Source organism: Bubalus kerabau, chromosome 23 (genome assembly GCF_029407905.1).
Source record: "Bubalus kerabau isolate K-KA32 ecotype Philippines breed swamp buffalo chromosome 23, PCC_UOA_SB_1v2, whole genome shotgun sequence".
Lineage (NCBI taxonomy): Eukaryota > Metazoa > Chordata > Mammalia > Artiodactyla > Bovidae > Bubalus > Bubalus kerabau.
Window position 1 is genome coordinate 15,058,793 of NC_073646.1, and position 27,949 is coordinate 15,086,741.

Sequence of the window (27,949 nt, forward strand, 5' to 3'; positions counted from 1 at the left end):
ACCATCCTAAGCATGTGTTTAATCTCGGGCCAGGCTCTGATCTCACTGGGTATCAGGGGTGCAGAGACCAGCACTGCAAGCGCCTGAATCTGGAGGCAATCACGGAAGGACCGCCAGCGGCCTGAATTTTTTTCCAAGGTGCTGACTTCCTCCTCACTAAAATGAAGAGGTTTGGTGAGATCATTCCTAAAGTGCTTCCATAACTCTCAAGTTATTAAAGTATGTTAAAACTGCATTTCACGAATGGGACTGCCTACCCTTCTGGACCATCCACGCTACAGCTCCTTTCTATTATCATTAACGTGCGTTAGTCGCTCAGTCGTGACCAACTGTGACCCCAAGGACTGCAGCCCACCAGGCTCCTCTGTCCATGGGGTTCTCCAGGCAAGAGTACTGGAGTGGGCTGCCATTCCCTTCTCCAGGGGATCTTCCTGACCTGGGGATGGAACTCGAGTCTCCCACAATGCAGGCAGATTCTTTACCATCTGATCCACCAGGGAATCCATATATATTCTCCAAACAGCTTAAACACAAGTTCAGTGTCCCAGTAAACATCTTATCCTAAATCAAGACTGTGAGAAATGCTCGTCCTGCTGGAAACACGTGCACATTCTCCTATTAAGTGGCTTATCAGGGTGACAGGTGTAGTGCCCACTACTCCTGATTGTGCTCGTGCATGGCAGGGTCTGCAACCAGAGAAGACAGGCTCAGAGACCAGCTGGGGCTTCAGGACAAAGTGCCGCAACTGTACAATCATTCTGCCTATTTGACTCCAACCACACCAAGATACGCAAACCATCATCATATTCTTTACCCTTAAAACTTGGGCAAAAATAGTAGTAACTCTCATTCCGTTACTGCCATACACCTCACACAAAACACTGCTAACTGGCAAGTGGTTGTCAGTAAGGTGAATCTAAAAGTCAGTTTCCTATATTTTGAAAAATATAAAAGCAAAATTCACACACTGGATTTCCCTGGTGTACGATGGATAGGTATCTGCCTGCCAGTGCAGGGGATGTGAGTTTAATGCCTGGTCCAGGAAGACTTCACATTCCATGGAGCAACTAAGCCTGTGCGACACAACCACTGAGCCCGAGTGCTGCAACTACTGAAAGCTGAGTGCCTGGAGCCTGTGCTCCGCAAGAGAAGCCACCGCAATGAGAAGCCCGTGCACCACAACGGAGAGCGGCCCCCGCTCGCTGCAACTAGAAAAAGCCCATGAGCGGCAACAAAGACTCAGCACACACACAAAAATTAAAACAAAGACATTCACACATACCAGTTCTCTGTATATTTATAAGAGAATGGAAAGTTTCTAGGGCTATTTCAAAATCTAGCCAGCCTACTACAAAGAACACCCTCACCTGGGCTTGGACACCCATAATGGAGGACTGTCTTGAGTCTCCACAATCTTAACTAGACTACAGCAGAAAGCACACAAACCCACTTACTGGCATTTTTAGCGGTAACCTGGGGGGCAGGTCAGAAATGAATTCTTCAAATCTGATCAGCTCGTTGGCGTGATGCAGCAGTGCTTCTGAGGCCTGGTTTTTATGGACCAGAATTATATGGAAGCCATGCCTGTGTCTCAGGTCACTAAGTTCCAATGCAAAATTGACGTCAGCTGAAAGACAGGATACAGCCCACCCCCATCTCCACAGATTAGAAACACTTGACAGACAGGCACCTCTAATAACACCCACTGAGAAGAAAGGAACAGCAGGATTGTGTTCAAAGTGGCCCCCCGACCCCTTTTTAGAATAGGAACACATTTCACATCAGAAGAATTAACATAGTAAGACAATTTTACCATAGACTCATGCTGAACTCCCAAGACACATTATTTTTAGTAGTAAAAATGAACAAATATTAATGTTCTGGGGAGCCCCAACTTCATCTTGGATTTTTCTTTTAAATAAGCAAAATGGAGCCCAGGACTAAAACAAACAAAAAAATTACATTTTCTTTAATAAACTTGGCCCTACAAGAATCCTTACTCAGATTCCCCAGAGAAAAATACAGAAATCCATGTAGTTCCTTTTCTTTTTTTAACAGTTTTCAAAGGTAAGCATAAGCATGTCCCATGTATTTCAGCATCTCTGGGGGCACATTTTATTTTAACATATTCTGGCTTCTATGATAATTCACACATAGAGAGTTTAGCTGAAATTAGCAGATGTTTCTACACTTACTTGACACAAGAACCACAGTGGCGGGAGCAGTGTGAGTATTTGCAAACCTTCGGAGGCTCTGGCGGAGCTTGTCGTCAGCAGCGTTCTTTGCAGTAGCATTGATGTGGGCGACAGTTACCTGCATTAATTTATAATAAGGACAGATGAGAAAGAGCTGAGGTTAGAAAGCCACTACACATTCTGCCCACATCTTAATAGACAGTTCTTGAGGAACCTTTGATTTCTATTGCCACTCAGGGATGGGGAAAAAAAATTACAATCAAATCTCAGTAATTTCACATTCAGTTCTCCAGACAAATTAACTGTATTCATTATTACCCCTACTTTCATCTCTAATCTTCTGCTTTTGCACTTCATCCATTCCCCTTTCAGAATAGAAAGTGAAATTTTAAGTAGTTAAATTAGCTCTCTCTAGCATCTTTTGCCAACAATGTGTGGGTGGCAAAGATTTGATATATGATTAAGGTAAGACTCAGGGCTGTGTTTGATGTTATTAGCTTCCAGCTTAAGAGAACAGACTTTGGGGTCAATCTGGATTTAAATCCAAGTTCATCCACTTACTGGCCATGTGATCTTAAAAAAGTTGCTTAACCACTTGGGTCCTTTCATTTGTAAATTCCAAATAATAAATCCTATGAGCATTCACAGAGCAGTTATAAAAATCAAAGGAAATGTTACATATGAAATCACTATACTAGGAAAGCACTAGTCACATGCAAGCAGACTTGCTAAAAAATCAGACATGATTAAATGATTTCAGGTACTTAAAGAAATAATCTTTTCCTAATTTATTTACAAACTTAGCACAAACACATTATTAATAACAAATTTTCAACTGGAGTTCTTAAAAAAAAATCATGTGCTTATTCTTCTACTAAGATAAAAAAGAAGAAAGAATTTTCATCTACCTGGCAATTATTCAGCTCTTGAATAACTTCTTTATTTTCTTTACTGATGTCACATACACAAATGAATTCTGCTTCTCTGTGGCCTTTAAAAAACTTCTCCCGGATTCTCTGTACAACTGCAGTAGCTGAGCGGCCAGAAGGGACTGAGCAGTTTTCAATATCCCAAAAAACCCCAATGGGGGGTAAGTTCTCTAGCATCTGTCCTGCCAGCGCAACTTCTGGTGACCCTTGAGAAATGTGAACACATTTGATTACACACAGCAAAAAACAGGTTAAGATATTAACGATAACGGGCAGGAAAATGAAATTATAGATTAATGTTAAATTTAAGGATGCCAACCTCACTGGCTGGCCCAGTAGACAACCCCAAGTTGCAAAAGTATCTCTAAGCGTTAATTCCTCTTTCAGGAGAGAACAAATCCAAAGGTCAATTTACTTTATGCCCACAAGCAATTCATCATAAAGCGTGAGCCATCCTCACGCTGACCGGGTATGCGCCTCAACACTAATACACGGGTGATGGGACACTGCCCTCTGGGGCCCGTCGTCATGCTGGGCCCACACCTCACTCAGTGTGGGAGAACAACAGAAACGAATGCTGAAGGTGTTATAGCCCTTGATTTTAATGACTTTTAACACTGCAGTAACATCTGATCCAACTTTTGAAAAAATGTTTTTAAAAGATAAAATATCATAACAGCTACTTTTGGGGGAAATGATCTTAGGTTTTCAAATACTATTTTTTTGTCAGCCATTTCTAAATACTAGTTATGTCTGGGCAACATAGAACATTAAGTTGACACCAAGTCCCTTCCGGCACTCATTTCTCCTCATACACTTCCCGTTTTTCTATACACAGCTTCTGATCTCAAATAGCCCCAGCTCAACATAAATGGCAACTGACCTACTGGTCTATAAGGGTAAGAAGATTTTTACCAACAGATGGAAATGGAGACACACACATGAGTTTTAGAACCACAAGGAATCTTTTAAAGGCAGTTAAATGCAGTGTGGGTTTCCCTGGTGGCTCAGAGGGTAAAGCGTCTGCCTACAATGCTGGAGACCTGGGTTCCATCCCTGGGTCAGGAAGATCCCCTGGAGAAGGAAATGGCAACCCATTCCAGTACTCTTGCCTGGAGAATCCCATGGACTGAGAAGCCTGGTAGGCTGCAGTCCATGGGGGTCGCAAAGAGTTGCACACGACTGAGCAACTTCACGTCACTTCAAATGCAGTGTTAGTATCAGATATCGAAAACTTTAAATATGCATTTTATACAATACTGTCATTTACCAAATTTTGAAGCAGCTTTGCCTAGACTGGTCGCCAATAACAACGCGGTCTCCTTTCCCGTTCCTTTGGTTCCACAGCCATTACACAGAGGAACAGTAACAGGTGCAGTCTGAGTGTTTGGAGGTGGTATATTTGGCCAGACTTTAGCAGCATCAATTATACTATTTCTTGCCGGCTGTTTTAAAATTTTTTAAAAAGAAGAGGAAGTTTCAGATATATTATTTCAGAACGTAAAGAATTACACATAACTGAAAATACATTCTAAATGTTTCTCCTTTCCACCTGCTAACCTGATAAAATGTATTTTCAAATCACCTTTCCCAGAACTACCAAAGCATAAACTCATTTCAAAGTGCCCTAAAATGATCAGGGAAGATATTCACACAATTAGACCTTTACATTCTGGGGCATATGTCTGCTACAGTAGAAACCCGCAGACACACTTCACAAAAAAAGGAAGTTAAAAGTCTTTACTTGAGCCCCAGGTGTGACGGAGGCCAAATTTCAAGTTCCCCCAATTACTACAAAAGGACAACACGCAGCCATCTGTATTTCATGAATGGGTCCATGCATCAGGTGAGCATTAGTTTTAAGAAATTTAAAAACAAGAGAGCACAAGTCTTTGCCAAGCTAGGCTTCCATGTAGGAAACAGATTTATTACAGGAGACTCTAAAAGCATGAACCGAATAATTACACTACACTTTTCTCAACAGTCCCTCCCGTTGTACCCTTTGCTTTCTTTCTGAACTTCTTCCGAAAAGAAGTTATGCTCATGGGGTGAAAAACCCCACACACAAAACCAAGATTGTTTTTCTTTTAAAGATAAAAGTCATTTTATTTTTAAAAAGTCATTCCTCAAACCTTAGCTGCACCCAACATAACAAATAAAAAGATACAAACCTTGTTGAGACAGTCTTCGCAGTAAAGTGAGCCCTTTAAACAAACTGGAGGTACCACATTTAGGTGCAAAGAGTTGGTGCATAAGTGAGGCGTGAGCTCCGACTGTGAAATGTGTTCTTCCACGTGCCCGGGAGCCCCACTTGTGAAATCAGAACAGGGGAAATAGCCCGCAGAGGAAGGACAGCCCTGGAGAGCCGGAAACTGATGCAGCTTGTGCACGTTCCCACGACACGACTGGAAGTGGAGCTTCCCACAACAGGGCAGGTGCTTGCAGGAAGAGAGGTTACTTTCTAGACACATGCTGGGAAAGTCGCTTGCAACGCCGGCCAAGGTGTTCCTAGCTGAGGCATTCTGGAGTGGAGGTGCAGACTGGAAAGCAAGCCCTGACCCTACCTGACACGTGATTGTCCTGGTGCTCTGCGAGTCTAACAGGGCGCCCGGGGGAACCAAGCTACCAGCCCCTCCGCCACTGCCACCACCAAAACGCACTGGCGAAGTGGAAGGGTCATTAGTGCAATGGGCACAGCAGCTTACTTTGGGGACAGTTGAAAGCTGTACTTTAGGTTGCTGAAGAGAGTGGATATCTGGAAGTGGGACTGCTGGGAAAAGTTTAGAGCCAGCATGAAGGGGAGATGGTACATCCTTTAGTTCCACAGCAACTTTCTTGTTCTCCATGTAATCTTTCTGAGGAAAGAAAACCAGAACACAAGTTAATTTTTTGAGGCCAGTGACTTGGGGTTACTCACAACAGACTGCATTAAAAACGAACACTGTTCAAACCTTATTTACATCACTCAATCATAACCACACAAATGGAATGGCAGCTAAAACCAGGAGCGTTCTTCAGTGGGAGGTGAACACTGAAACAGACAACTAAAATTAAGACTGTGTCCTTCCTGACTTTTAAGAGACTGGGGGAGGAGGTCTGTTCACATATTTAACAAGCCTGGTTAACCATCCATGTCTCACTGGCTTCCCTTTGATAACTTCCCCTTGCCTCTCAGTGTCTTCTGCAGACAAAACAGGTGGTATGAAAAACAACAGTCACAACACTATTCACTAAAGACAGCTTATGAGCAAAGCGCTTTAAGGAAAATACTAAATAGTTCTTGCAGTCAGATCATAGGTGGTTTTATTAAAGCCCTGCAGGAGAGACGATATCAAACACAATGGATGAGATCGGCCATCTGCCCAAGTGGCCCATCCATGAACAGATCTTAAACATGTTACTAATGACATTTAGCAAACCATGGGACATCATGACCTAAAGCCGTAACGCCGATTTTGTAGCCAGTAGAAAGAATTCGAGTAATAAGGAAACCGCCTGGGAAACAGACATGAGAAATAGTTTATCATATGTCTCCAACATAGACACTTGAGGCTGGTCCATTTATTAAGATCATAGCATAGCCCTGGTGTCAGAGACCTGGATTTGAATGTGATACTAAATAGTTTTATGACCTCGGATGAGTGACTTAACCTAATCTCTCCATGCTTCAATCCTGTCATCCTTCAACTGCGAAGAGAATGTACCTACTACATTTGTGAGAAGGATAAAATGAAACAGTGCACCTAAAGCGCTCAGCAGAGTGCCTGGCCACCGAAAGGTGGTGCAGCGGGGTGGGGCAGGGGACTGTCCAACCAATCAACAGCTTTTATTGGCTGAGTGCAGACACAATTAAGATGAACAGGACGCCCTGATACAGTGACTGACACACACTCATCCCTTAGAGCATAGAAGGGTCCATCTGGCTGCTAAGATTTCACTCCTGCTGATTTTACAGTCACCTAGGAGGGTATATTCATATGAGAGAAATTTGGACTTTCAGTTAAGATTTTTCCTAAAAGGGAGGTAATAGCGATGGTCTGACCAGTCAGAAAGTAGTGTGTTCTACCCTTGTGGTAATTACAATTCAGGCTGGAAATGAACTCATTGGCATTCTGATGGCTTTAGAGCTGGCTCTCGTGGGCAGGGTTACTGTGAGTCGGTCTTCCTGAATGTGTTCAATTCTGGGTGCCACTGACAAAATCGAGACTCTGCATCTGGAAAGGTGGCAGTGCACGTCTGTGTCAAGTGACTCCTTTAGGCCCCAGATCTGCCACCCTGGACCCTGCCTGAAGCTGCCAGCTCTCAGTGCAGACTGTCCCTGAACTAAAATGCTTCTGAAATAACTCCAGTTACTGATGCCTTGCAACAAAGGCAGCTATGTAATGAAAATGTGGAGATGACAGGGAATTGATTTTTTTTTCAAGTCTGTTATCAATACTCATATAAAATCATAGTAAAGTCTCATTTAATTCCCAAGTACAAGAGGAAAAAAAAAGATGATAACATGATACAGCAAATGAAGTCAGATAAAGTCAACATCATTATGAAAAGGCAAAAAAGGAAGTCCCAGATATATTTAAATATTCAAGAGAAATCCTTAACAGAAAAAGATCATCAACGAGGTCATACAATCTTGCTGTGATTTTAAGACACAAAATTCAGAAGGCTACAGTAAAATAAAATCGATTTCATACTTTCCTCCCATTTTATCCTAAACTGTGGATTTTTGTCTTTGGAATCTGTGACTTTAATGAGAAACAAATCTCTCCCAAATTTCAACATCACACCTTTAAAGCATCTAATGTTACTCATTACTACAGGATTTAAAAAACTGTACCCTCATTGAGTCAGGAATTACAATAATGTGCTACATGAAGTAATACAAGCAGGACACAAGGGAAAACTCAGCACAACGCCAGGGCAAGAGACTGCCCCAGACCAAACGGACCGCTCATCTGTTTGCACAAGGAATTTGCTACGTCCTTAGTCTGCACGTAGTTACCGTTTGGGGACTAAGTGGCAACGTTTGCTCAGGACGAGAAAAGCAGTTAGAAAATCTCCAAAGCCATGGCTTAGCATCGTTATCTTGTTGAAGCCATCCAACTGTTCTACTGCAGGGGTTCTCAGTTCCGCTTCCTTCCATCATACAGCCATGCGGAGCGGTTCAACATTCTTTCATCTTTCTTTTCTTTCATTCTTCCACCCTGTTAAGAATGAGGTTTCAACGTTATTCACTTGTGTAAGTACAGATTTTATTACTGAAATATAAGACTACAACTATATTTACAGCGCATTGTTTTTGTTTAGTCAGTAAGCTGTGTCCGACTTTTGCGAACCCACAGACTGTAGCCCACCAGGCTTCTCTGTTCCTGGGATTTCCTAGGTACGAATACTGGAGTGGGTTGCCTTTTCCTTCTCCAAGGGATCTTTCTGACCCAGGAATTGAACCTGTGTCTCCTGCACTGCAGGTGGATTCTTTACTTCTGAGCCACAAGGGAAGCACATTTATGGTGCACAGGTCATTTCAAACGGGGCTGATGCAACCAAATCTGGGTGCTTTTAACACTGGGACCAAAGACCGAGTCTTCCATAGGATGTAATAGTCACTCAGCAGTGCTACACTTTCCTGATGGAGATACAAGATTTAGCCACTCATATCCATGATTAGCGATGTGGGAAAGTAAAAATTAACATAATTGTCTTCCAAGTTTAAAAAAAAATTATGGTGCAATGGCTCCCAACCAGTCAAATCTTAAGGAACAAAAGTAGAACGGCTATCAAAGGATACTGTAAAAGTGAAAAGTGTCCGTCCCTCAGTCCAGCTGGCTCTTTGCAACCCCATGAACTGTAACCTGCCAGACTCCTCAGTCCATGGCATTTTTCCAGGCAAGAATACCAGAGTGGGTTGCCATATCCTTCTCTAGCGGATCATCCCGACACAGGGATCAAATCCGGGTCTCCTACATTGGCAGGCAGATGCTTTACCATCTTAGCCACCAGGAAACCTGGCATCAAAGCATATTAAGCTTACTAAAACTGGTAAACTTGGTTGACTATTTATACTTGAATTCTAACTATATCAATTTGACTTAAAAAAAAATTTATCATCTTCCATTCCTTATGTTTCATAACTCTTCAAACAAAAGTGAACTCTGGATGAGCCCTCTTTCCGGCCATGCTTGAGAGAGGTCACCGCATCTTGGACACCTGCATACTCCCTCCTCTTCACTGAGCTGGAGCCAAGGTCCTCTAGCACTGAGTAGACTTTTTCCATATAGTATTTCTTAATTCTTCTTGACTATCCCTCCCTAAAGACACTACTTGGGACAGTAAAAAAGTTAACAGGAGAGAACATGTAATTTGAGTAAAAGAACCATTACATGTCCTCATTCTCAATTATGTAAGATTGTGAAACTGATTTCAGAGCAACTTATCTCACTGTGTCTTTGATATTGAATATGGAAGGTCCAAATTAACTGACCTCTGTGGACTCTGAATGTGATTCGGCTACAGAACAAATCGAACCAACCTCTCAGTTTGCTTATTATGAAAGCAGAATCTGCTATGCCACCAAAAATCTAACAGACACATCTCAAGTCCCAGATGTGCTGTATCTACTCCAGAGCAACACTCTACAAGTCTTGAAACAGTACAATAAAAGCAGATGCAATCAATAGCAGCCATTGGGCGTGGAGGCAGCCTGCCAGTGATAAGGACGACTGAACCTCATTTCCAAGCCCTCGCCACCAAACCCCAACCACCACCTCCTCTTACCGACAGTGGCCATTTTGAGGTCATTAATTTATCTTTCAGAAATTTCTGGGCATATAGAAAAGAATTTCCTTTAGCTCTTTCTCTGGTAAGATTTTCTTATCAAGAGATTTAAACGTCTACATAGTAGGGTGAGGGGAGAGAAGTCACTTCTGTAGTCACTATAAGCCCTATGTCCATATAAGCGCTATGTCTAAGCTATAGGAAAACCAATCACATAAAACGGGGGGAGGCAAACTATGGCCTAAAATGATAGCCCAAACCAGCCCACTGCTTGTATTTAAATGGAATGCGAACTAAGAATGTAGTTCACATTTTTTTAATCCTTGGGGAAAAAATCAAGAGAATAATTATATTTTGTGACAAAGTTATATGAAATTCAGATTTCGGCGTCTATGAATAGTTTTGAGACACGGCCACGTTTATTTAAGTTCTATGGCTGTGTTTGCGCTACAACTGTGGAGTTGATTCTCTGCTATAGAGACTACACAGCCCACAGAGCCAAAAATATTTACAATTTGGCCCTTATGTGGAAACTACAAAACTTCTTCAGTTTTATTTTCTTCCTCTGTCAAATCTGCCATAATTTCTCCCTGTCCACCTCACAAATAGATGGTGGGGTCCAGATAAAGGACCCCACCATCTATTTGTCTTCATTACCATATGGCCTGTGCCAAGCACAGGCTTCTACATAGTATATACTAAGTAAATATTTATTGAATGAGGGAATGAATAAAGCAGATATTCATCTACAAAACCCAGAGCTAATCTGGAGACAGAGATGAAGTTACTGCAGCAATGGTAATAAACTAAGGTACTTGTCCTTTCTATCAAATACAGACACCTCATACCCCCTAACAATCTCCTCTCTAGAGCCTAAGAATTTGGGATATTCATGATACACACAACTTCGACATGCTCTCTCAAGTTTCTTCAAGGCGAATTCTAACTAACGCGAAGCTAACTAACGCATTTTTCTTTAAGATCATTTATTTCCTCATTCAGCAAACATTTACTTAGTAGCTGCTATGTAGTAGGCTTGTGCTTAGCACAAGGGATACAATGATGCAAACAACTAGAAAATGCAATCCATTTATGTCATCTTTTTTCCCACAGTAAATGTGTGTGAAAGCCAAGGGAGAAATCGGCCACGTTTTTAATGAGGAGGAAAAAGAGGCTTGCTTTCCTGGTGGCTCAGCAGTAAAGAATCTGCATGCCAATGTAGGAGACACTGGTTCGATACCTGGGTCAGAAGATGCCCTGAAGAAGGAAACGGCAACCCACTGCTGTGTTCTTGCCTGAGAAATACCATGGAGAGAGAAGCCTGGCTATAGTCCATGGGGTCACAAAAGAGTCAGGCACAACTTACTGTCTGAACAACAAACAGAAGCTTAATGAAGTTTTGGAATTTGCCCAAAATCACACAATTATTAATAGAAAACGGACAGAACCAGGCTTATCCACTTCTTCCCACACAACCAAGGTACCTTTGGTATCATCCAATGCAAGCAAAAGAAAGTAAAATATATTAGTACAAATATGCACCCAGAAATTTTCCTAAATGCTCCTGGGAATGATAAGTAATTTGGTCATAGCAACTTGGTGGTCAGAGCAACTTCTGTTTCGTCATTTGAGTGAGCATCTCACTCCTGCCATTATCTCTCAGTCTTCAAGGAATTCAGATAGTGCTTAAGAGCAGACTGTGACATCAGGCTGTCCTCATATTAATCCCCAATTCTGTTGCTTCCCATCTGTGCAGATCTGGACAACGTACAACAAGTTCTCTGAACCTCAGATCCCAGGTGTAAAATAGGCCTGATAATAGCAGCACCTTCATAGGATTAAACCACACCAACGAAGTAGAAAACTTAGCAATGGCCTTCTTTCCACACCTAGTCTAGTCCTCAACACCCGGTATTACCCATCCCATCCCTGAGTTTTTCTGTTGCTTTTCACAGCTCTTCTTTCTAAAATTATCTTATTTGCTTGCTTTTATTATGTCTCCCTCACTTAAATATAAACTCCAGGATAGTATTTACTTATGGATCATGGGTGGTTTTTTTTTTTTATTCATTATTGTATCTCCTGCACCTAGGTTACGGTCTGGCACACATCAGTAATTCTTGAATGAAGAGTTTAATAAGCGTCTAGGACGACAATTTAGGTTTCAACTTCTCTGTATGAAAAACAGAATATTTATACTCAGAGATGTTGGAAAGTGCAAACGATGTAACTGGAAAGCTCTAGGTAGTATCAGAAAGGTGCCACGGAAACTAAAAAGTGTGTCACAGTGCCACAATACAATCTGTGCAGTGACTCAACCCTAAGACAACTCAGTGCTCTAGGTCAAGCCAAAGGCTGCACTCTAGGGAGTGTTGATAGACCGAGAAGGGTGCAAAACGTTAGACGTGGTTGCAAAAACACTAGCCCTTCTCTTCCTCTCTTAAATTTCCAACAGTACACACTCCTCTAGAAAGGCTGCTCTCCACACCTGGAAGGGCCCTCAAGGGAGAAATGAGACAAACTGTATGTAGTCAGGGAGCCAAACACCCCCAAAGGGCAGCAGCAACGCTGCAATGACAGTCGTGAACTGAGCAGAAAGGGAGGCAACTCGAACCTCTGTTGGGGGCCTGAAGGGTGGGTCCCAAGGCTTCTCAACAGTCTAGCCAACCTCCCCCACCCCCGCTGGCAATAGGCAGAAGGAGGGGACACACTCCTGCGTTCCAGCCTGGTGTCCAGAAAATGAAGCGCGTCGGGAACAAGTTCCCAGCCTTGCCAGCAAACTCACCTCAGCCGCCGGCCCCACCTCCGCTCACATTCCGGCCCCGCCGCCTTCCCCCCGCCCCCCCCAGGCCCTTTGTTTTGATTCCCGACTCCGCAGCTCCCGCCGCCGCCGCCAAGCGCACCCTCCACTTCCGCTTCCGCACCGCGCCTCCCCTGTCGCAAAACCGACGCCCTTCTCTTCTCATGGCTCCGCCCCTTCCTCCGTCCCTCCCCCGCCGCCGCGTCCTCCCCGCGCGGGGCGTGCTGGGAACCCCGGGGGGGGCGGGGCCTCGCGGCCCTGCAGCCTCGTCAGGCTCAGTCCCCTCCCGATAAACCTCTAAATAGGGACCTTCCCGGGGGGCTACCTCGGCTTTTTTGGCGAAAACCCCCAGTTTATGGAGGCCTTGATCCTGGCTTATGGTTGTGGCGTGGAACGGAACCTCAAAGAGGGGAATTAGGGTGCTAGTGAGGCGGAACCCCGGGAAAAAACCTGCCAACCGGGATTTGATACCATTCAGCCCTTTCGGTCTTTTGAGGGAAGGCGATTTAAGAGGGATTTCGAAGAAAAACCCGATCGTTTGGCATTTTTTTCTCTTACTCGCTCTTGTCACGTGATGGTCCTATTAAAAAAAAGAAAAACTAAACTAAATGACGCCTGTTTGTTACAGCATCCTTCATCTAGTGCAACCTAGTGGCGAGCGGAAAAAAATAAAAATAACTGCCAACTGGGCTTCCCGCGAGGTCCTTCGGACCGGCAGGGCTCCTCGGGAAATTGTGATCCGGCTGGCAAAAATAAAGCCTGTACGAAGACTAGGCTGGATTGTGTCACCAACAATTAAGAGGTCCTCGTGACTTATGAAAAAAAAAAAAATGATTTTTTTTAAAGTCCTGGTCCAAAGCTTGTTACAAATGAATACTTTTCCAGGGACCGGTTGGGCGAGCAAAAGGAGATTTATAATTGCAAAGTCCTTGTGAAGCCAGGAACAGCTTATGTTTTAGTGGCTAGATTTGCCATGTTTGGGTTTTTTTTGGGGGGGGGGCGCTGTTTTGGGTTTTTTTGCCTGCACATTCTTCACTTTTATTTGAAATTATAATTTTTTTTTTTTACGTAGGCAAAACAGACATTTCTGAAACTGTCAGCTGTTCACTATTTCCTGTTGCAAATTAGAAAAACAAAGCACATATTTAGATTTAGACATAGTTTAGGATGCAGTAGTCGAATGCAGTGTAAAAGTTTATTTCTGAAGTTTGCTAAGAAACAGGTTAACCTTGCAAAGGGATCAGGAGGTAAAAATGGCCAAAAGAGAACTTTTTTCTCTCTTTAGTATGTAATGCGAGGCAACCTCATTAGGCAATCCACATTAAGTGGGGGAGATTTCAGGGGAAGCTAATACATCCTTGTAGGCTTTTTTTTGTAGACAGGCATTGTGGAGGGCAAGATCAAACACGTAGCTGAAGAACCCTTTGTACCGGTAGTCCATCTTCCAGAAGGCCGATGACAAGTTCACACATCAGCTGCCTGCTCAGGTATTTATTACCGCTGAGTAATTCTTCATTGTGTCTGTGTGTGGGGCACATTCTCCAAGTGGGAATTAGGACAGATGAAAAACAACCCTGTTTCTAGCGTTTTTTTCCGAGTACCAAAAATTCACTTCTCAAAGAGGTATTTTTTTCCCTCCTTTTCATTCTTTCTAGTGTCTCCGAATACAGATAGTATTAACTAAAAATATAAAAGGAAGCAAAATAATTGTGAAATTTTTAATTGCTAAAAAAAAAAAAAGGTTTAGCTGTAAAATAAAGAGTAGACACATGTCTGACATTGCCAGAGTTGTGCCTGGTGTAACAGGTAAATAAAATACAGTAAATAAAAACAAACCAATCATACTAAATGGAAGGCTAATGAAAAGGTTGAATTACAAATAGTTTTTAAAGATATGCTTCTTTATTATTTCCTATAGAAAATTAGCCTAAACTACACTCGCCCTTGGAAACACAATTATGCATCAACATGTAATTTGATGCTTGTGAAAGGGTGTGTTTTTTTTTAACATTTTTCTTAAGATATGTTTTCTAGAGCATAGCCTCTGTGAATCTATTTCTTTGCTGGGCAAATTCTTAAGAGTACCTCTCAGTTACCTGCCCTGTCCATATTATAATCTTTATGAAACCAAGACTAAGATTTGTTTTTGTGCAACTCAAATGGCTGTTACATTCAATCCAGCTCCTAAATTAATCTAGCTGCCACAAAAGGCGTTTATTCTCCAGCTACTTCCGTGTTATGGTTAGTGTTTTGAAATGATAAATTATGGTGGAAGGATTTAAGCAAGAGAAACCCAGCTTTCTGCTCATTAATATCTGAACGCTCCAAGGAAAACAAATTGAACAAAGAGAACAAAGTTTTTAAGTACACCAAAATTTCCCTTTCATTTTTTTCAAGGTTTTACCCAATAACAAACCCATTTACCTAAACATATTCCTGAGAGAAGTTTAATGATAATCATTTCAATGTCTTCTTCCTTTTATTTTTAATGGAAAAATGAAGAAAATTGAGAACCCAGTAGTTTAAATGATAATGTCGTTTAGTCAGTACTGATCAGCTCATCAATGTGTGTTTCAGTTTATGTTAACTGGTGGGGCAGCGGTGGTGGTGATTATTCTCTCCCAGAAAACTCACAGAATGGTGAGGTTCTGGCACGGACAGCGCAAAAGTGACAAGAGGATGCAAATCATTTATTAGCATCTGGGGCCAGGATGGATGTTTCCTAAAAGACATTCTGATACCTTCCTTAACCCTGTTGATGTAGGTGGTAGATCCCTTTTGTGTCTCTGAGCTTCTTTCAGGAACTAGCAAGGAGTCAAAGAAGAATTAGGGCTTTTCTGGTGCCTCAGAGGTAAAAGAATCTGCGTGCAATGCAGGAGACCCCAAGACACATCCCCATCCCTGGATCTGGAAGACCCCTTGGAGAAGGAAAAAGCCACCTACTCCAGTATTCTTGCCTGGAGAATCCCATGGACAGAGGAGCCCGGTGGGCTACAGCCCATAGGGTCGCTAAGGACGTGGAAGTGACTGAGTGATTAAACAACAACAAAGAGGAATTCAAGGCCATTCTTAACCATGGCGGGGACACAGGAGGGATTCCATGTCTGGTTGGAGGCCTCAAAGTAGCTAAGATCTCTCTGCCTCCAGTATCATGACAAAGAACACTGATTAGGAGTCAAACATACCCAGCTTTACAGCCTGATTTGTTTACTAATTGTGAGACCTTGGGCAATGCATTTAAACTTCCTACACTTTTGCTTTCTCATCTTTAAAATGAAGACAATAAAAGTTCTTTCCTGTGGTTCTCATCATCTGGGTCTCAGCTCCATTGTAACCTGGTATAGTGGCCTTCTCTGACATTCTATCTGAAGGGACCTCTCCCAGCCCCTTTCTATTACATGACCTTGCTTTATTCATAGCACTAATTAGCATCTGAAATTACTTCACATTTTCTGTTTGCTGATTTAGTGTCCTTTCTTAATACTACAAGACCTTTGAAGACAGGTGTCTTGTCTGACATTTATTATGCTATAAGTGAGTGCTCAGTAAAAATTTATAAACCTACTTGGTGAACAAGTAGGACTGCTGTGAAACCCACATCAAGAAATTAGAATTATGCCTGACACAGACGGTGGTGGTTTAGTCACAAAGTGGTGTCTGTCGCTTGCCACCCATGGACTGTAGCCCATCAGGCTTCTCTGCCCATTGGATTTCCCAGGCAAGAGTACTGGAACAGGTTGCCATTTCCTTCTCCAAGGGATCTTCCCCACCCAGGAATTGAACCTGGGTCTCCTGCATTGCAGACAGATTCTTTACTGAGCTACCAGTGACCAGTAAAAAAAAAAAAAAAAAATCATGATCACTACCTACATTTTTTGTTGTTCGGTTGCTCAGTTGTGTCCGACTCTTTGCCACCCCGTGGACTGCAGAATGCCAGACTTCCCTGTCCTTCACTATCTCTCAGAGTTTGCTCAACCTCATGTCCATTTGAGTCGATAGTGCTCTCCAACCATCTCATCCTCTGTTGCCCCTTCTACTCCTGCATAGATTGTACTTAACTATGTGCTGAGGCCACTGTCCTAAACGTTTTACAAATGCTAAGTGAATTCATTTCATCTCTGCATAATCCTAGAGGTAAATCCTATCACAAATCCCATTTTATGGATGAGGAAAGTAAATCACAGAGAGTTAACTTGCCCTAACCAAATCAGTCAATCCTAAAGGAAATCGGTCCTGAATATTCACTGGAAGGACTGATGCTGAAGCTGAAGCTTCAATACTTTGGCCACCTGATGTGAAGAACTGACTCATTGGAAAAGACCCTGATGCTGGAAAAGACTGAAGGCAGGAGGAGAAGGGGACAACAGAGGATGAGATGGTTGGATGGCATCACCGGCTAAATGGACATGAGTTTGAGTAAACTCCGGGAGTTGGTGATGGACAGGAAGCCTGGCGCGCTGCAGTCCATGGGATCGCAAAGAATCCATCATGACTGAGCGACTGAACTGACTGAACTTGCTCGGTTCAGTCAAGATCATACAGCTACTAAGGAGCAGAGCTAGGATTCAAGGCCAGGCCCCAAAACAAATTCCTATAAAGGAGCTTTGCTGCCTTTGCAGAAGATAATGATGTCGAAATTTTTATATTGGTTGTAAAGTTCTGGGAAGGACCTGGGACATTGCTTACTCTAAGCAGACGTAGATCTTTGTTCTTCTATCTGCTTCGGAGGAAATCCAAGAACAGGAAAACGCAATCGGGGTCAAGGGCAGGGAGTCATATTTTCTTGAAGTGGCCCGCAAGTCCAAGCCCGTTCCCCCCCCCCCCCCCGGTGTCTAGGGAGCAGCCCGAAGCCTCCAAGCCCGGCCAGAACCCTGCCCAGCAGCAGGAGCCTCCCAGACCCCTCCCGCCAGCCCGCCTAGGGCCGCCGCGTGGCCGCGCCGCGCCCGGGACCTGGGGAAAAAAGTTTCCAAAAGGCGCTGCTCGGCGCTGATTGGCCGCGGGGGACGCGGTCCCGGGGAGAGGCAGCCAATAGACGACGCCGGCCGCCGGCGCGGGGGTGGGGGCGGCGGCCGGAGGCCCGGGGCTGCACCGGCCCCAGCCGCTGCCGCCCCAGCCGCCGCCGCTGGTCCGCAGAGCTGGAGCCGGTAAGTGCGGAGCTGCGGCCCCCGGGGTAGGCGTTGCTCGGAGGCTGCCATCGCAGTCGTCCTTATCATCGCCACAGACGCGGGGAAACTCTTCTGCCCGCCCGGCGCCCTCCGCGCTCTCGGGAACCCCGGCCGCCGCGGTGCAGGGAACTTGGCGCGCCCTTCACTTGGGCGTCGCTTCCCGGGCGCTGGGCTCGAAAAATCGCCCTTCTCCGGAGCCTCCCTTCCTAACTTTGTGCCTTCCCACCCTTGTGTCCTGCGCGCCCGGCTCCTCACCCTTTCGCCAACTTTCTTTCTCTTTCTGCGCTCGCCTCTCTCCGACCCCGCTGCCCTCCTCTCCCTGCTTGACTTCCTTGGCCCTTCTGCCCTGCTCGTCCCGGGTCCCCGGAGCCCGGTTGCTCTGCCCTGTTCCCTTACATCCTCCGCCACCCCGACATTCTTCCTAGAGTCCTCTGATCTCCCTTCTCGCTCAGTTTCTGCCCCGCAACCCTCGCCCTTTCCTCCTGCTGCCCCCACCTCCCTCTCCGTCCTCGTAGCCCCCCGCCGTCCCCATGCTCGCCCACGTCCCCACCCCACTGCCACCCTCGGCGGAGGCCTCTTTCCAAAAACCTCCCCTCTCCTTGGCACTCCCCTCCCTTTGGGAACGTGTTTGGAACGGTCTTGTTCCATCCGCCTTTCTCAGATCTCTGCGGCAGGACGGTTCAGATTTCCCCTGACAGCACTTTGGGGAAGGGTTGGATAAAGGATGAAAACGCTTCTTCTAGAGCTTGAATGCGGTGACTGGGCTTACCTGCCTCTCTGAGGTCATAGGAAACCCCTCTGGACACTGCTTTTTTGGGGGACCCTAAGATTATCTTCTCCAGTCCTCTCAAGTTCACTGTCTCCTGAGGGCTTGACCTTCCCTGATTTCTTGGTCCAGGTTTTGTACCTGGTTGTGACCCTCTCTACTTGTAGGTCCCTTTAAATTCCTTTATAAAGAAATGGCCTATGCAGCCTGTGCTGTACAGAAATTTCAGATTTTCTGTGTGACTTTTGTTGATGTATTCTAGGAAAGGATGACACTGTAGGATGTGTGTGTGAGTGTGTGTGTGTGTGTGTGTGTGTGAGCGAGTCGCTTGTGTATGCTGCGTGCTAAGTCGCTTTGGTTGTGTCCACATCTTTGCGACCTGATGAACTGTAGCCTACCAGGCTCCTCCGTCCATGGAATTCTCCAGGCAAGAATACTGGAGTGGGTTGCCATTTCCTTCTCCAGGGGATTTTCCCAACCCAGGATCCACCCCAACTGGGTCTCCCACATTGCAGGCAGATTCTTTACCATCTGAGCCACCAGGGAAGCATAGGATGTGGGTAGGGTCCTTTGAACTTGGCTCAGACAGTAATGCGTCTGTCTGCAATGCAGGAGACCTGGGTTCGATCCCTGGGTCGTAGTCCTGGGACTCTCAGAGCCACCTATTATCTAATCTCTGACCCGTCCCGACCCCGACCCCCACCCCCCGGCCTCCACCATGGGTATTTCACCACTTTTGAAACTTAAATTTTTCCTCTTGGTGTGTCTTTTGTGTCAGATTAGATGCAGATGATCCATGCTCCTAAAGTGTCAGAGGCCTCTGGTTGGTGTGTTCTATCCCATTTTGGATAATAGTTTCTTAACTTGCCTTATTCTGTTAGGATGTTATTTTTGTTTCCGGAGTGTGTTCTTTTGCTTTAGAACGTGTGAGGCCAGAGAGATTGCACTCCCTTTGCTCACAAGATAATTCCCTAACAGGATCGTGCTGGTAGACAGCAAGTTTGTGTCTGCAGTTGGTACAATGTTTGCAGCTAGTCCTGATGTAGGTGCTCTGGGTCTGCCGCGATCAGCAGCACCTAGTACTTGGTAGGTGTTGGGAAATCTTTGGAAAGGAATAGAGGAGAATACACCACTGTAGGAAAAGCTCCCTCCCTGGCATCTTGGTTCAGTAGCATAAAATTCTCCTTGGACAGTAGCTTTCTGGGTTTTTTGTTGTTGTTCATGTTTAAGCTCCTTTAAGATTTCAAAAGCAATATATGCTTATTGTAAAAAACATTTATCATAGTAGGTGTCAGGAACAAGTTCTCATCTTAGCGGCTGCCTTACTCCCATTCTGGTACCTCTTTCCAGACCCTTTTCTGTTTACATACACAGCGGAAGCTACATTTGCAAACAAAAATGGCACTTTTTTTTCTTTCTTTTTTTACACTTTAAACTTTTTATTTTGTATTGGGGTACAGCCAAGTAACAGCATTGTGGTAGTCTCAGGTGAACAGCGAAGGGACTCAGCCATACATATACATGTGTCCATTCTCCCCAAATCCCCCTCTTATCCAGGCTGCCACATAGCATTGAGCAGAGTTCCATGTGCTACACACTAGAAAAATGGCACTTTCTTAACATAAACTTTCTTCCGTATCATTACTCTTAATTCTTAGCTGCACAGTTTTCTGATCAGTCTTCAGTTAAGTTTCTCCAGCTCCCCCTCATCATTACCCTCAGTGATGGTGTACACCCTTGAGCATTTGTCCTTGCATGCCTGCTGAGGTTTTTTTTGTGGGTAGATCATTTCAGACTTTGAAAGCACCGAGACAGAAGTCAGACTTGCTGACTCTTGACTGATTTTGCCCCAGTGATGTCACTTATGCAAAATGTAAAGCCTGCGTCATAAAGTGGAAGCTGTGGGAGCCTGTGCTGGCCTTTGGCAGCTGCTTTCTCCCCCTCTCCCCTGTGTTTTGATTGGGAAGGAGTGTGGTTGGGGTGGAGAAGTTAATCCCTGATGGCTTGTAGGTGTGGATTGCCCCTGACCAGCTGTGCTGGCTTTCTTCACTCAGAGGAGAGCTGAGAAAGACTGCTTTGTCTTTTCTAGAGTTTTGAAATCAAAGGTGTGTATCTCAAGTGTGTTTTCAGACTTTCCTAATAAGTTTGATCATGGAAAAGATGCCAAAAAAAAAAAAAAAAAAGCTTGCTGAAACGCTTTTGTAAGAGTAATAGATCTCAGTTATCCAAAACAGAAAATAAATACCTCTGGGACCACTAGATCCCAGTTTGTGCTTGCATGTGGTAGCATATACACTGGAGGTGCCCAGCAGGTTCGCCCACAGAGCTGCTGGGACAGGATGCAGCAGTATGGTGTATTGAGAATGCAAGTTAGCAAGCTCAATCCCTTGACACAGATGCAATAAATGCATGCAGTATCCAGCTTGAAGATAGTGTGTATAAAGTTGTGTATGCTATGACTACGCACTGACACCTGTCTGTCACAGTGCCTTTTAAAAGACTGCTTGGCCCAAAAACCGAATCTGACTTCTATACAGTCTATCGGCAACCCCAAAGAGACCTTGAATTTGAATTCAAAGTCTCCCTTGCACTTGGGTCTGGTTTGCCTCTCTCACTCCTTTGCATCTATGGAGATGGCCAAGACAGGTAATGTTTCTGCTCCAGCTTCCCAAGAAGCCCAGTGACTGCCTTAGCAATCCCTGGGTCAGGAAGAGGCCCTGGAGGAGGGCATGGCAACCCACTTTGGTATTCTTGCCTGGAGAATCCCATGGACAGAGGAGCCTGGTGGGCTACAGTCCATAGGATCAGAAAGAGTTAGACACAATTGAAGTGACTTAGTACGTACGCGCGCGCGCGCGCGCGCACACACACACACACCCCCTGGCTCTCTCTCTCTCTCTCTCTCCAGCATCTTCGAGGTAAACAGAAAGGGTCAAGTTGTTTGGAAATGACATATTAAATGCCTAGCACTCCACAAACAGAAGGTGATGATAAACTTGAGTAAATAATGCTGGGACAGGGGAACCTTTGCCAGTCATCCTGCCTGCTGTCTGTGGCAGACAAGAATGCACATTAGAACTTTTCTGAGATATTTTCAAGTGGAAAAAAGGAAAGGTTCAGATTTTTAAGTGTGGTGTTTCATAAGAAAGTGAAGTTGAGCTCTTATTTCTTTCCTCTTAGCCTTGAGCATCGTCTTCTTCTTCCCTAAGGGGTGTTTTTAAAATGCAGGGGTTGTAATTAGAGCCACAGTGGAAGCACCTCCTAAAACAGCTCAATTTCATTTCTTTACTGAGGCTTAAATTCTAAGCCTCGCTGGCCATGATAACAGTACCCTTTTCTGAAACTCATCTTTGGTAAGGCTGCAGGATGAAGATTATTAAAACTCCAGTAACTGTTCTGAATATTCTGAATATAACTATTCTGAATATAAGTCCTTCCCTTATCATGAAAACCTGGGAAGTGGGTAGTTTCCAACATGACACCCTGTCCTTCAGCCTCTTCCCATCAATGAGATGCCACTCGGGTGCTGAGCGAGAAAGGTTTTTACCCATCCTATTAAGTCCCTTTCTCGGCCATTTGGCTAAGATCGGGTGTGTATGGTGGCTTCCCAGGTGGCATAGTGGTAAAGAATCTGCCTGCTGATACAGAAGACGCAAGAGGCAGAATCAATCGCTGGGTCGGGAAGATCTCCTGGAGAAGGAACTGGGAAACCACTCAGTATTCTTGACTGGAGAATCACAGAGGAGCCTGGCGGGGCCATAGTCCATGGGGTTGCAAAGAGTCAGACATGAGTGAGTGACTGAGCATGCAGATACACATTAAGTATCCTAGGGATTTATAAAAACCCCCCTTCAGAGGGTCTCTTGCTTCTTTTCCTTAATCTTACATCCCCTTCCAGTGAGTGGTCAATCTCTATGTTCCCCTGTGTTCTTTCCTTCCACAAGCATTTATTGAATGCCTGTTATATGCCAGACACTGTTCATGGCATTGGGAATTTATGGGGGAAAAAAAAAATGATGGTGAGGATCCCTGTGTTCAAAACTGATATTCCAGTTGTTGCTGTTCAGTTGCTCAGTTGTGTCCCACTCTTTGCAAACCCCATGGACTGTGATATGCCAGGCTTCCCTGTCCTTCACCATCTCCTGGAGCTTTTTCAAACTTATGTCCATTGAGTCGGTAGTGCCATCCGACCATGTCATACTCTGTCGTCCCCTTCTTCTCCCATCTTCAATCTTTCCCAGCATCAGGGTCTTTCCTAATGAGTCAGCTCTTTGCATCAGGTGGCCAAAGTATTGGAGCTTCAGCATCAGTCCTTCCAATGAATATTCAGGACTGATTTACTTTAGGATTGACTGGTTTGATCTCCTTGCAGTCCAAGGGACTCCTCTCCAACACCACAGTTGAAAAGCATCAATTCCTTGGTGCTCAGCCTTCTTTATAGTCCAACTCTCACATATGTACATGACTATTGGAAAAACCATAGCTTTGACTAGATGGACCTTTGTTGGCAAAGTAATGTTTCTGCTTTTTAATATGTTGTCTAGGTTTGTCATAGCTTTTCTTCCAAGAAGCGTCTTTTAATTTCATGTCTGCAGTCACCATCTGCAGTGATTTTGGAGCCCAAGAAAATAAAGTCTGTCATTGTTTCCATTGTTTCCCCTTCTATTTTCCATGAAGTGATGGGACTGGATGCCATGATCTGCATTTTCTGAATGTTGAGTTTTAAGCCAACTTTTTCAGATAAAACAGAAACACAACTCATAAAGTGATGAAATAAAATGAAGCAGGGATTAATGTGGCAGTGAAGGGCTGGAAGAGGTATTTGGTGGGATCTTCAGAGAAGGTCTCTCTAGGGAAGACGGTTCAGCTGAGGTCTGAATGGCAAGAAGGGACTCTGCGGGCAGAGATCTGAAAGAGGAGCATTCCAGGCAGAGAGAACAGCCAGTGCAAAGGCCCTGAGGTGGGAGCACGCTTGGTATGTTCAAGGAACAGAAAGAAGGCAGTGTGACTGCAGCGTAAGCAGGTGAGGGGCAGGGCTGTAGGAAATGTTTAGAGAAGTAGGCGGGGACTCATGATGATGAACTTGAACATGAGCTTTTTCCAAGCAGCAGGAAAAGTCAGTGTACATTCATTATTTCTGGTTCCTGACTTTCTTACCCTCCTGTATGCAGAGTTCCCCCGATGCCGTGCGGTTGAGACTGTCCACATCAATGGCCACACGGCACTCAGTCACGATTGCGTGGGCTCTGGGCTCTTAACACTGTAGACATTTGTCTGGTGACCTCATACTAGATGAGCTCTGGGCTCATTAGAGCTTGTGGCTTGAGCAGGGATTGCCAGAATTAGGTTTGCCCTTGCCTGTCACTGTGGTAATTACTATTATCTACACTCTAGGTGCTCTTATCCTTTCTACTTTCAGCAAACAAGATCGTTCACTCCAAACATTCATTAGGCCTCTCTGGTAGCAGAAATCCAGGCCTAACTGGTCCAGCCAAGAAAGGAAGTTGATTACCCCTCCTCACCTTCAGTCAAGGATGACTGGACCCAGGTGTCCACCTCTTGGTCCTGCTTCCTTGTTTTGGCTTCATTCTCAGGCAGCCTTCTCCCTTGTGATAGAGAGATGACCGCCACAAACCCTGATGGAAAGAGAGTTTCTTCTCCACTCCACCCCCGACGGATCCTGGCTTTACGGAGATATAATTGACATATCACACGGTGTAAGTTTAAGGTGTAGCACATGGTGGTTTGAGACATATATATATTGTGAAATTATCATTATAGTAAGGTTAGTTACACCTTCAGAGAGTTTCTTTCTTGATAGCTCTTTGAAAGGCTTGGGCCTGGATGCTCACTGTCTCAGCTTGGGTTAGGTCTACCCCTGAGCCAGTCATTGGCTCAGCTTGGGTTAGGCCCACCTCTGATCCAGTCATTGGCTTAACTTGAGTTAGGCTGATCCTTGTCATTGGTTCAACTTGGGTTAGACCCACCCTTGTCGCTGGGCTCAGCTTTGGGATAGGCGCACCTCTGAGCCTGTTACTGATGCTGGCGGCATGAGTAGTCACATGCCACCTCCTAGGTATAGAGGCTGATGACAAGTCCACCTGAGCCCCATGGAAGGAGTGTAGAGTTGGTTCCCCCAAGAGAACATTGGGGTGCTATTACAAAAATATGGAAGAAGGGATGCCAGACTGGGGGAAAAAATCAAGTTAACAACTTTCTACTCCCTCTAGCTTCTCTGCTTTGATCAGGCTTTCAGAGAAACTCTGTTCCCCAGAAGGGAGTGGGTGGGGACATGGCATGTTTTTTTCTGAATCAGGGAAGGGTGAGAAATTTGAAGGGAGAGATGTGAATACAGGTCCTAACAGATGTAGAGTTGCCAGTAAGTGCTTTACTTAGATGTAGGTATCGTTGTTCAGTTTCTACCAGGGACCCACTTGATTGGTGATCGTGTCTGTGTCAAAACTGACATATTTAGTGGAATGATTTGTATTTTTTACCTAGATATTCAGCTTGTTAGTTATGTCTTACGGAGTTGGGGGTTGTGTTCCTTCTTTTGTCCCCAAAGACAGAACTGTGAGCTATCTTGAAGGGAGGAAGGGACTTTGGAGGAATCTCATTTGAATTCCTAATAACCTTTTGACAAACTCAGAGTCTTAAACAAATTGAGAAAATAAGCTACTAACATTGAGAAACGCTATCAGCAAGGAGTCCAAGGACTCAGAACTGTTAATGGAAATCTGTTCCTGACCTCTGTCCTGGATAGCTCAGCATCCTCAGAGCCTATCACCACTCCCCGCTGTTGTTCAGTCGCTAAAGAGCTGTTGGCGACCCCATGGACTGTAGCACACCAGGCTTCTCTGTCCTTCACTATCTCCCAGAGTTTGCCCAAACTCATGTCCATTGAGTCAGTGATGCCATCCAACCATCTCTTCCTCTGCTGCCTGCCTCCTTCTCCTCCTGCCTTCAGTCTTTCCTAGCATCAGGGTATTTTCCATTGAGTCAGGTGGCCAAAGTATTGGAGCTTCAGCTTCAGTCATTCCAGTGAATATTCTGAGTTGATTTCCTTTGGGATTGACTGATTTGATCTCCTTGCTGTCCCAAGGGACTCTGTCTAATTTGTCTCCTCTCTTCTCACACCCAGTTCTCCAAGATACTGTCTACTTCCTCTTCCTCACCTCCCAGTCACTCCTCCACCCCCTCTATCCCTCCTCCTGGTGTTGAAACCATTCTTGCTTACATCACCAGTGACCAACATTTCACCAAGTGTTGGGTGGATATTTTCCAGAGCTCATCTTACTAGCTTCTCTCTCACATCTCAGATACCATGGAACATTCATTCCCCATTTTCCCCTTAACCTGTCTCCTCCAGTATAGTCACTTTTCTGGTTCTCATCTCTCTCACTTGTTTCTCCTGTCTCCTTCCATCACCGTTTCTTTCTTTGCTCAGCTTTCAGATACTGGCACTCCTCAGAGTTCCATAAATAATCCTCAGTTGATTCTTCGATGGTTCAGTCACAAGAAAAAAGGAAGAACCAGCTCCAAACTCATGACTCTTAAATTTGTGTTGTTAGCCCGGACTTCACCCCGAGTTTCAGATCCAGTGTTAACATCTTGATGGATCACAGGCAAATCCAACTAAAAGTGTCCGAAGCTGGTATCAAGTGTCCCCTCACCCTGCAGACTTCCCTTCTGACATTCTCCATCTGTGATGATGGAGATGGTGGAAGCACCGGGTTGTCTAAGTTAGAACCCCTAAGCTGCCCTGTTTTCCCCTTCCCTCCAATGCAATAAAATCAGCAAATCCTGGTACATGTATCCATCCTTGGAATGTAACATATTGTAATATAATGTAATGAATGTAATGTAAATAATGAACTGTAGTTTGTCTAGGTTTAGTTTTTAATTTTTTTGGCAATTTTTTTTTTTTTTACCACATTTAATCCAACATAAAGTTCAGAAATTTCCCCCTCCCCCTTAAAGATCAGCTGTTTAACCAGATGTGGGTAATAGCTTTAAAACTTTCTCTCCTAGACATTATGCACCAAGAGGAGTGAACTCTTCCCCCCATTTCCACAATGGCGGACTCGGGCAAGACCTTCAGCTCTGAGGAGGAAGAGGCCAACTATTGGAAAGACCTGGCTATGACCTACAAGCAGAGGTCAGTTCTCCCAAGTTCACCTTGCGTTTTCTTCCCACAGTGATGGCAGTGAACACTTCCTGTGGGCCTGCTGTGTGCCAAGCCCTGGGAAGAACTGAACATACATCATCTCAATTAAATCTCCATGGTGGCCCGTGGGGAAGCCATTCTCACCCCATTTTACAAATGGGGGACTGAACCTCAGTGACAGCAAGTAACTTGTCTAAGGGCACACAGCCGGGGTGGGGTTGGGGGGGTGCAGGGGCAGCAGAGCTGGGATTTGAACTCCAGAGCCTAGAGGGTCCTAAGCAAAAGGCTGTGCTACTCCCCAGCTTATTTTCTGGCAGAGTGTTTTTTTGTCTGTTTCTTTGTTGTTGTTTTTTTTAAGTGTAAACAGTTTCTTTTTATTGTCTTTTTATTGTTGCTATTTTGTAACAGGCAAAATTATTTAGGTCAATACATTTTTAAGGAATTTCTCATGTTCTGATTCTTTCCACTGCCAAACGCCTTAGTTCCTCCAAAGTTATACTATTCAAGATAAGTAAGCTATGAAAAACTTAACATTCAGACTTTTTTTATCTTAGGTATTGGCATATCCCAATGATCTGTACCACTCTATTAATAGGGTGTGACAGCTTAGGAATGAATATGATTTGAAGTTAACACATTTTTAGAGAGTATCAAATTGTGGCAGTGTTTTATCAACTCCCAGATGCCTTATCTGGTCAGCCCTCCAGTGTGTGGGAGAGAACTTCTCCCTATAGCTAGCTGTCTAGGTTGTTACAAGTTTTTTAATTTGAAACCAGTGTTTCAGTGTCCCTATCTGGGAGCTGTGGGTGTGTGCGTAACATTGTTTCTTTCATTGTTTCTCATGGATTCTTGTAATCTGCTCAGGCAGGTCTTATTCCAGCTCCTCTGAGGCTCCTCTGATGTCTTTATTCTTAATTTGATTTAAAGTGAAAGTGAAGTCCCTCAATCTTGTCCAACTCTTTGCGACCCCATGGACTGTAGCCTATCAGGCTCCTTCATCCATGGGATTTTCCAGGCAAGGATACTGGAGTAGGTTGCCATTTCCTTCTCCAGGGGAATCTTCCTGACCCAGGGATCGAACCAAGGTCTCCTGCTTTGCAGGCAGACGCTTTACCGTCTGAGCCACCAGGGAAGGGCTTGTTAAAGAAAAAAA

General features: G+C 44.5%; 2 protein-coding genes across 7 annotated transcripts in view; one reads left to right on the plus strand and one right to left on the minus strand.

The window, feature by feature from the left end:
- Positions 1 to 12,880, minus strand: part of MARF1 (meiosis regulator and mRNA stability factor 1) — a 39,619-nt gene extending 26,739 nt beyond the window's left edge. For 2 of the 4 annotated variants that reach the window (XM_055561441.1, XM_055561439.1), the window contains exons 1-7: positions 12,684 to 12,811; positions 8,127 to 8,328; positions 5,296 to 5,979; positions 4,395 to 4,569; positions 3,104 to 3,330; positions 2,196 to 2,313; positions 1,455 to 1,627 (exon numbers count right to left, since the gene is read on the minus strand). In XM_055561441.1, coding sequence (XP_055417416.1) covers positions 1,455 to 1,627; positions 2,196 to 2,313; positions 3,104 to 3,330; positions 4,395 to 4,569; positions 5,296 to 5,979; positions 8,127 to 8,270 — 1,521 coding nt within the window. In that variant the 5' untranslated portion in view covers positions 8,271 to 8,328; positions 12,684 to 12,811. Of the gene's footprint in view, positions 1 to 1,454; positions 1,628 to 2,195; positions 2,314 to 3,103; positions 3,331 to 4,394; positions 4,570 to 5,295; positions 5,980 to 8,126; positions 8,329 to 12,683 lie in introns of all 4 variants that reach the window. The other 2 variants (XM_055561440.1, XM_055561442.1) reach the window with 2 other exon arrangements.
- A 40-nt stretch (positions 12,881 to 12,920) lies between these two features.
- The window catches only part of NDE1 (nudE neurodevelopment protein 1), a 40,354-nt gene continuing 25,325 nt past the window's right edge, over positions 12,921 to 27,949 (plus strand). For 2 of the 3 annotated variants that reach the window (XM_055561805.1, XM_055561803.1), the window contains exons 1-2: positions 17,726 to 17,842; positions 26,661 to 26,787. In XM_055561805.1, the coding sequence (XP_055417780.1) occupies positions 26,705 to 26,787 (83 nt within the window). In that variant the 5' untranslated portion in view covers positions 17,726 to 17,842; positions 26,661 to 26,704. Of the gene's footprint in view, positions 14,186 to 17,725; positions 17,843 to 26,660; positions 26,788 to 27,949 lie in introns of those variants that run through there. The other variant, XM_055561804.1, reaches the window with a different exon arrangement.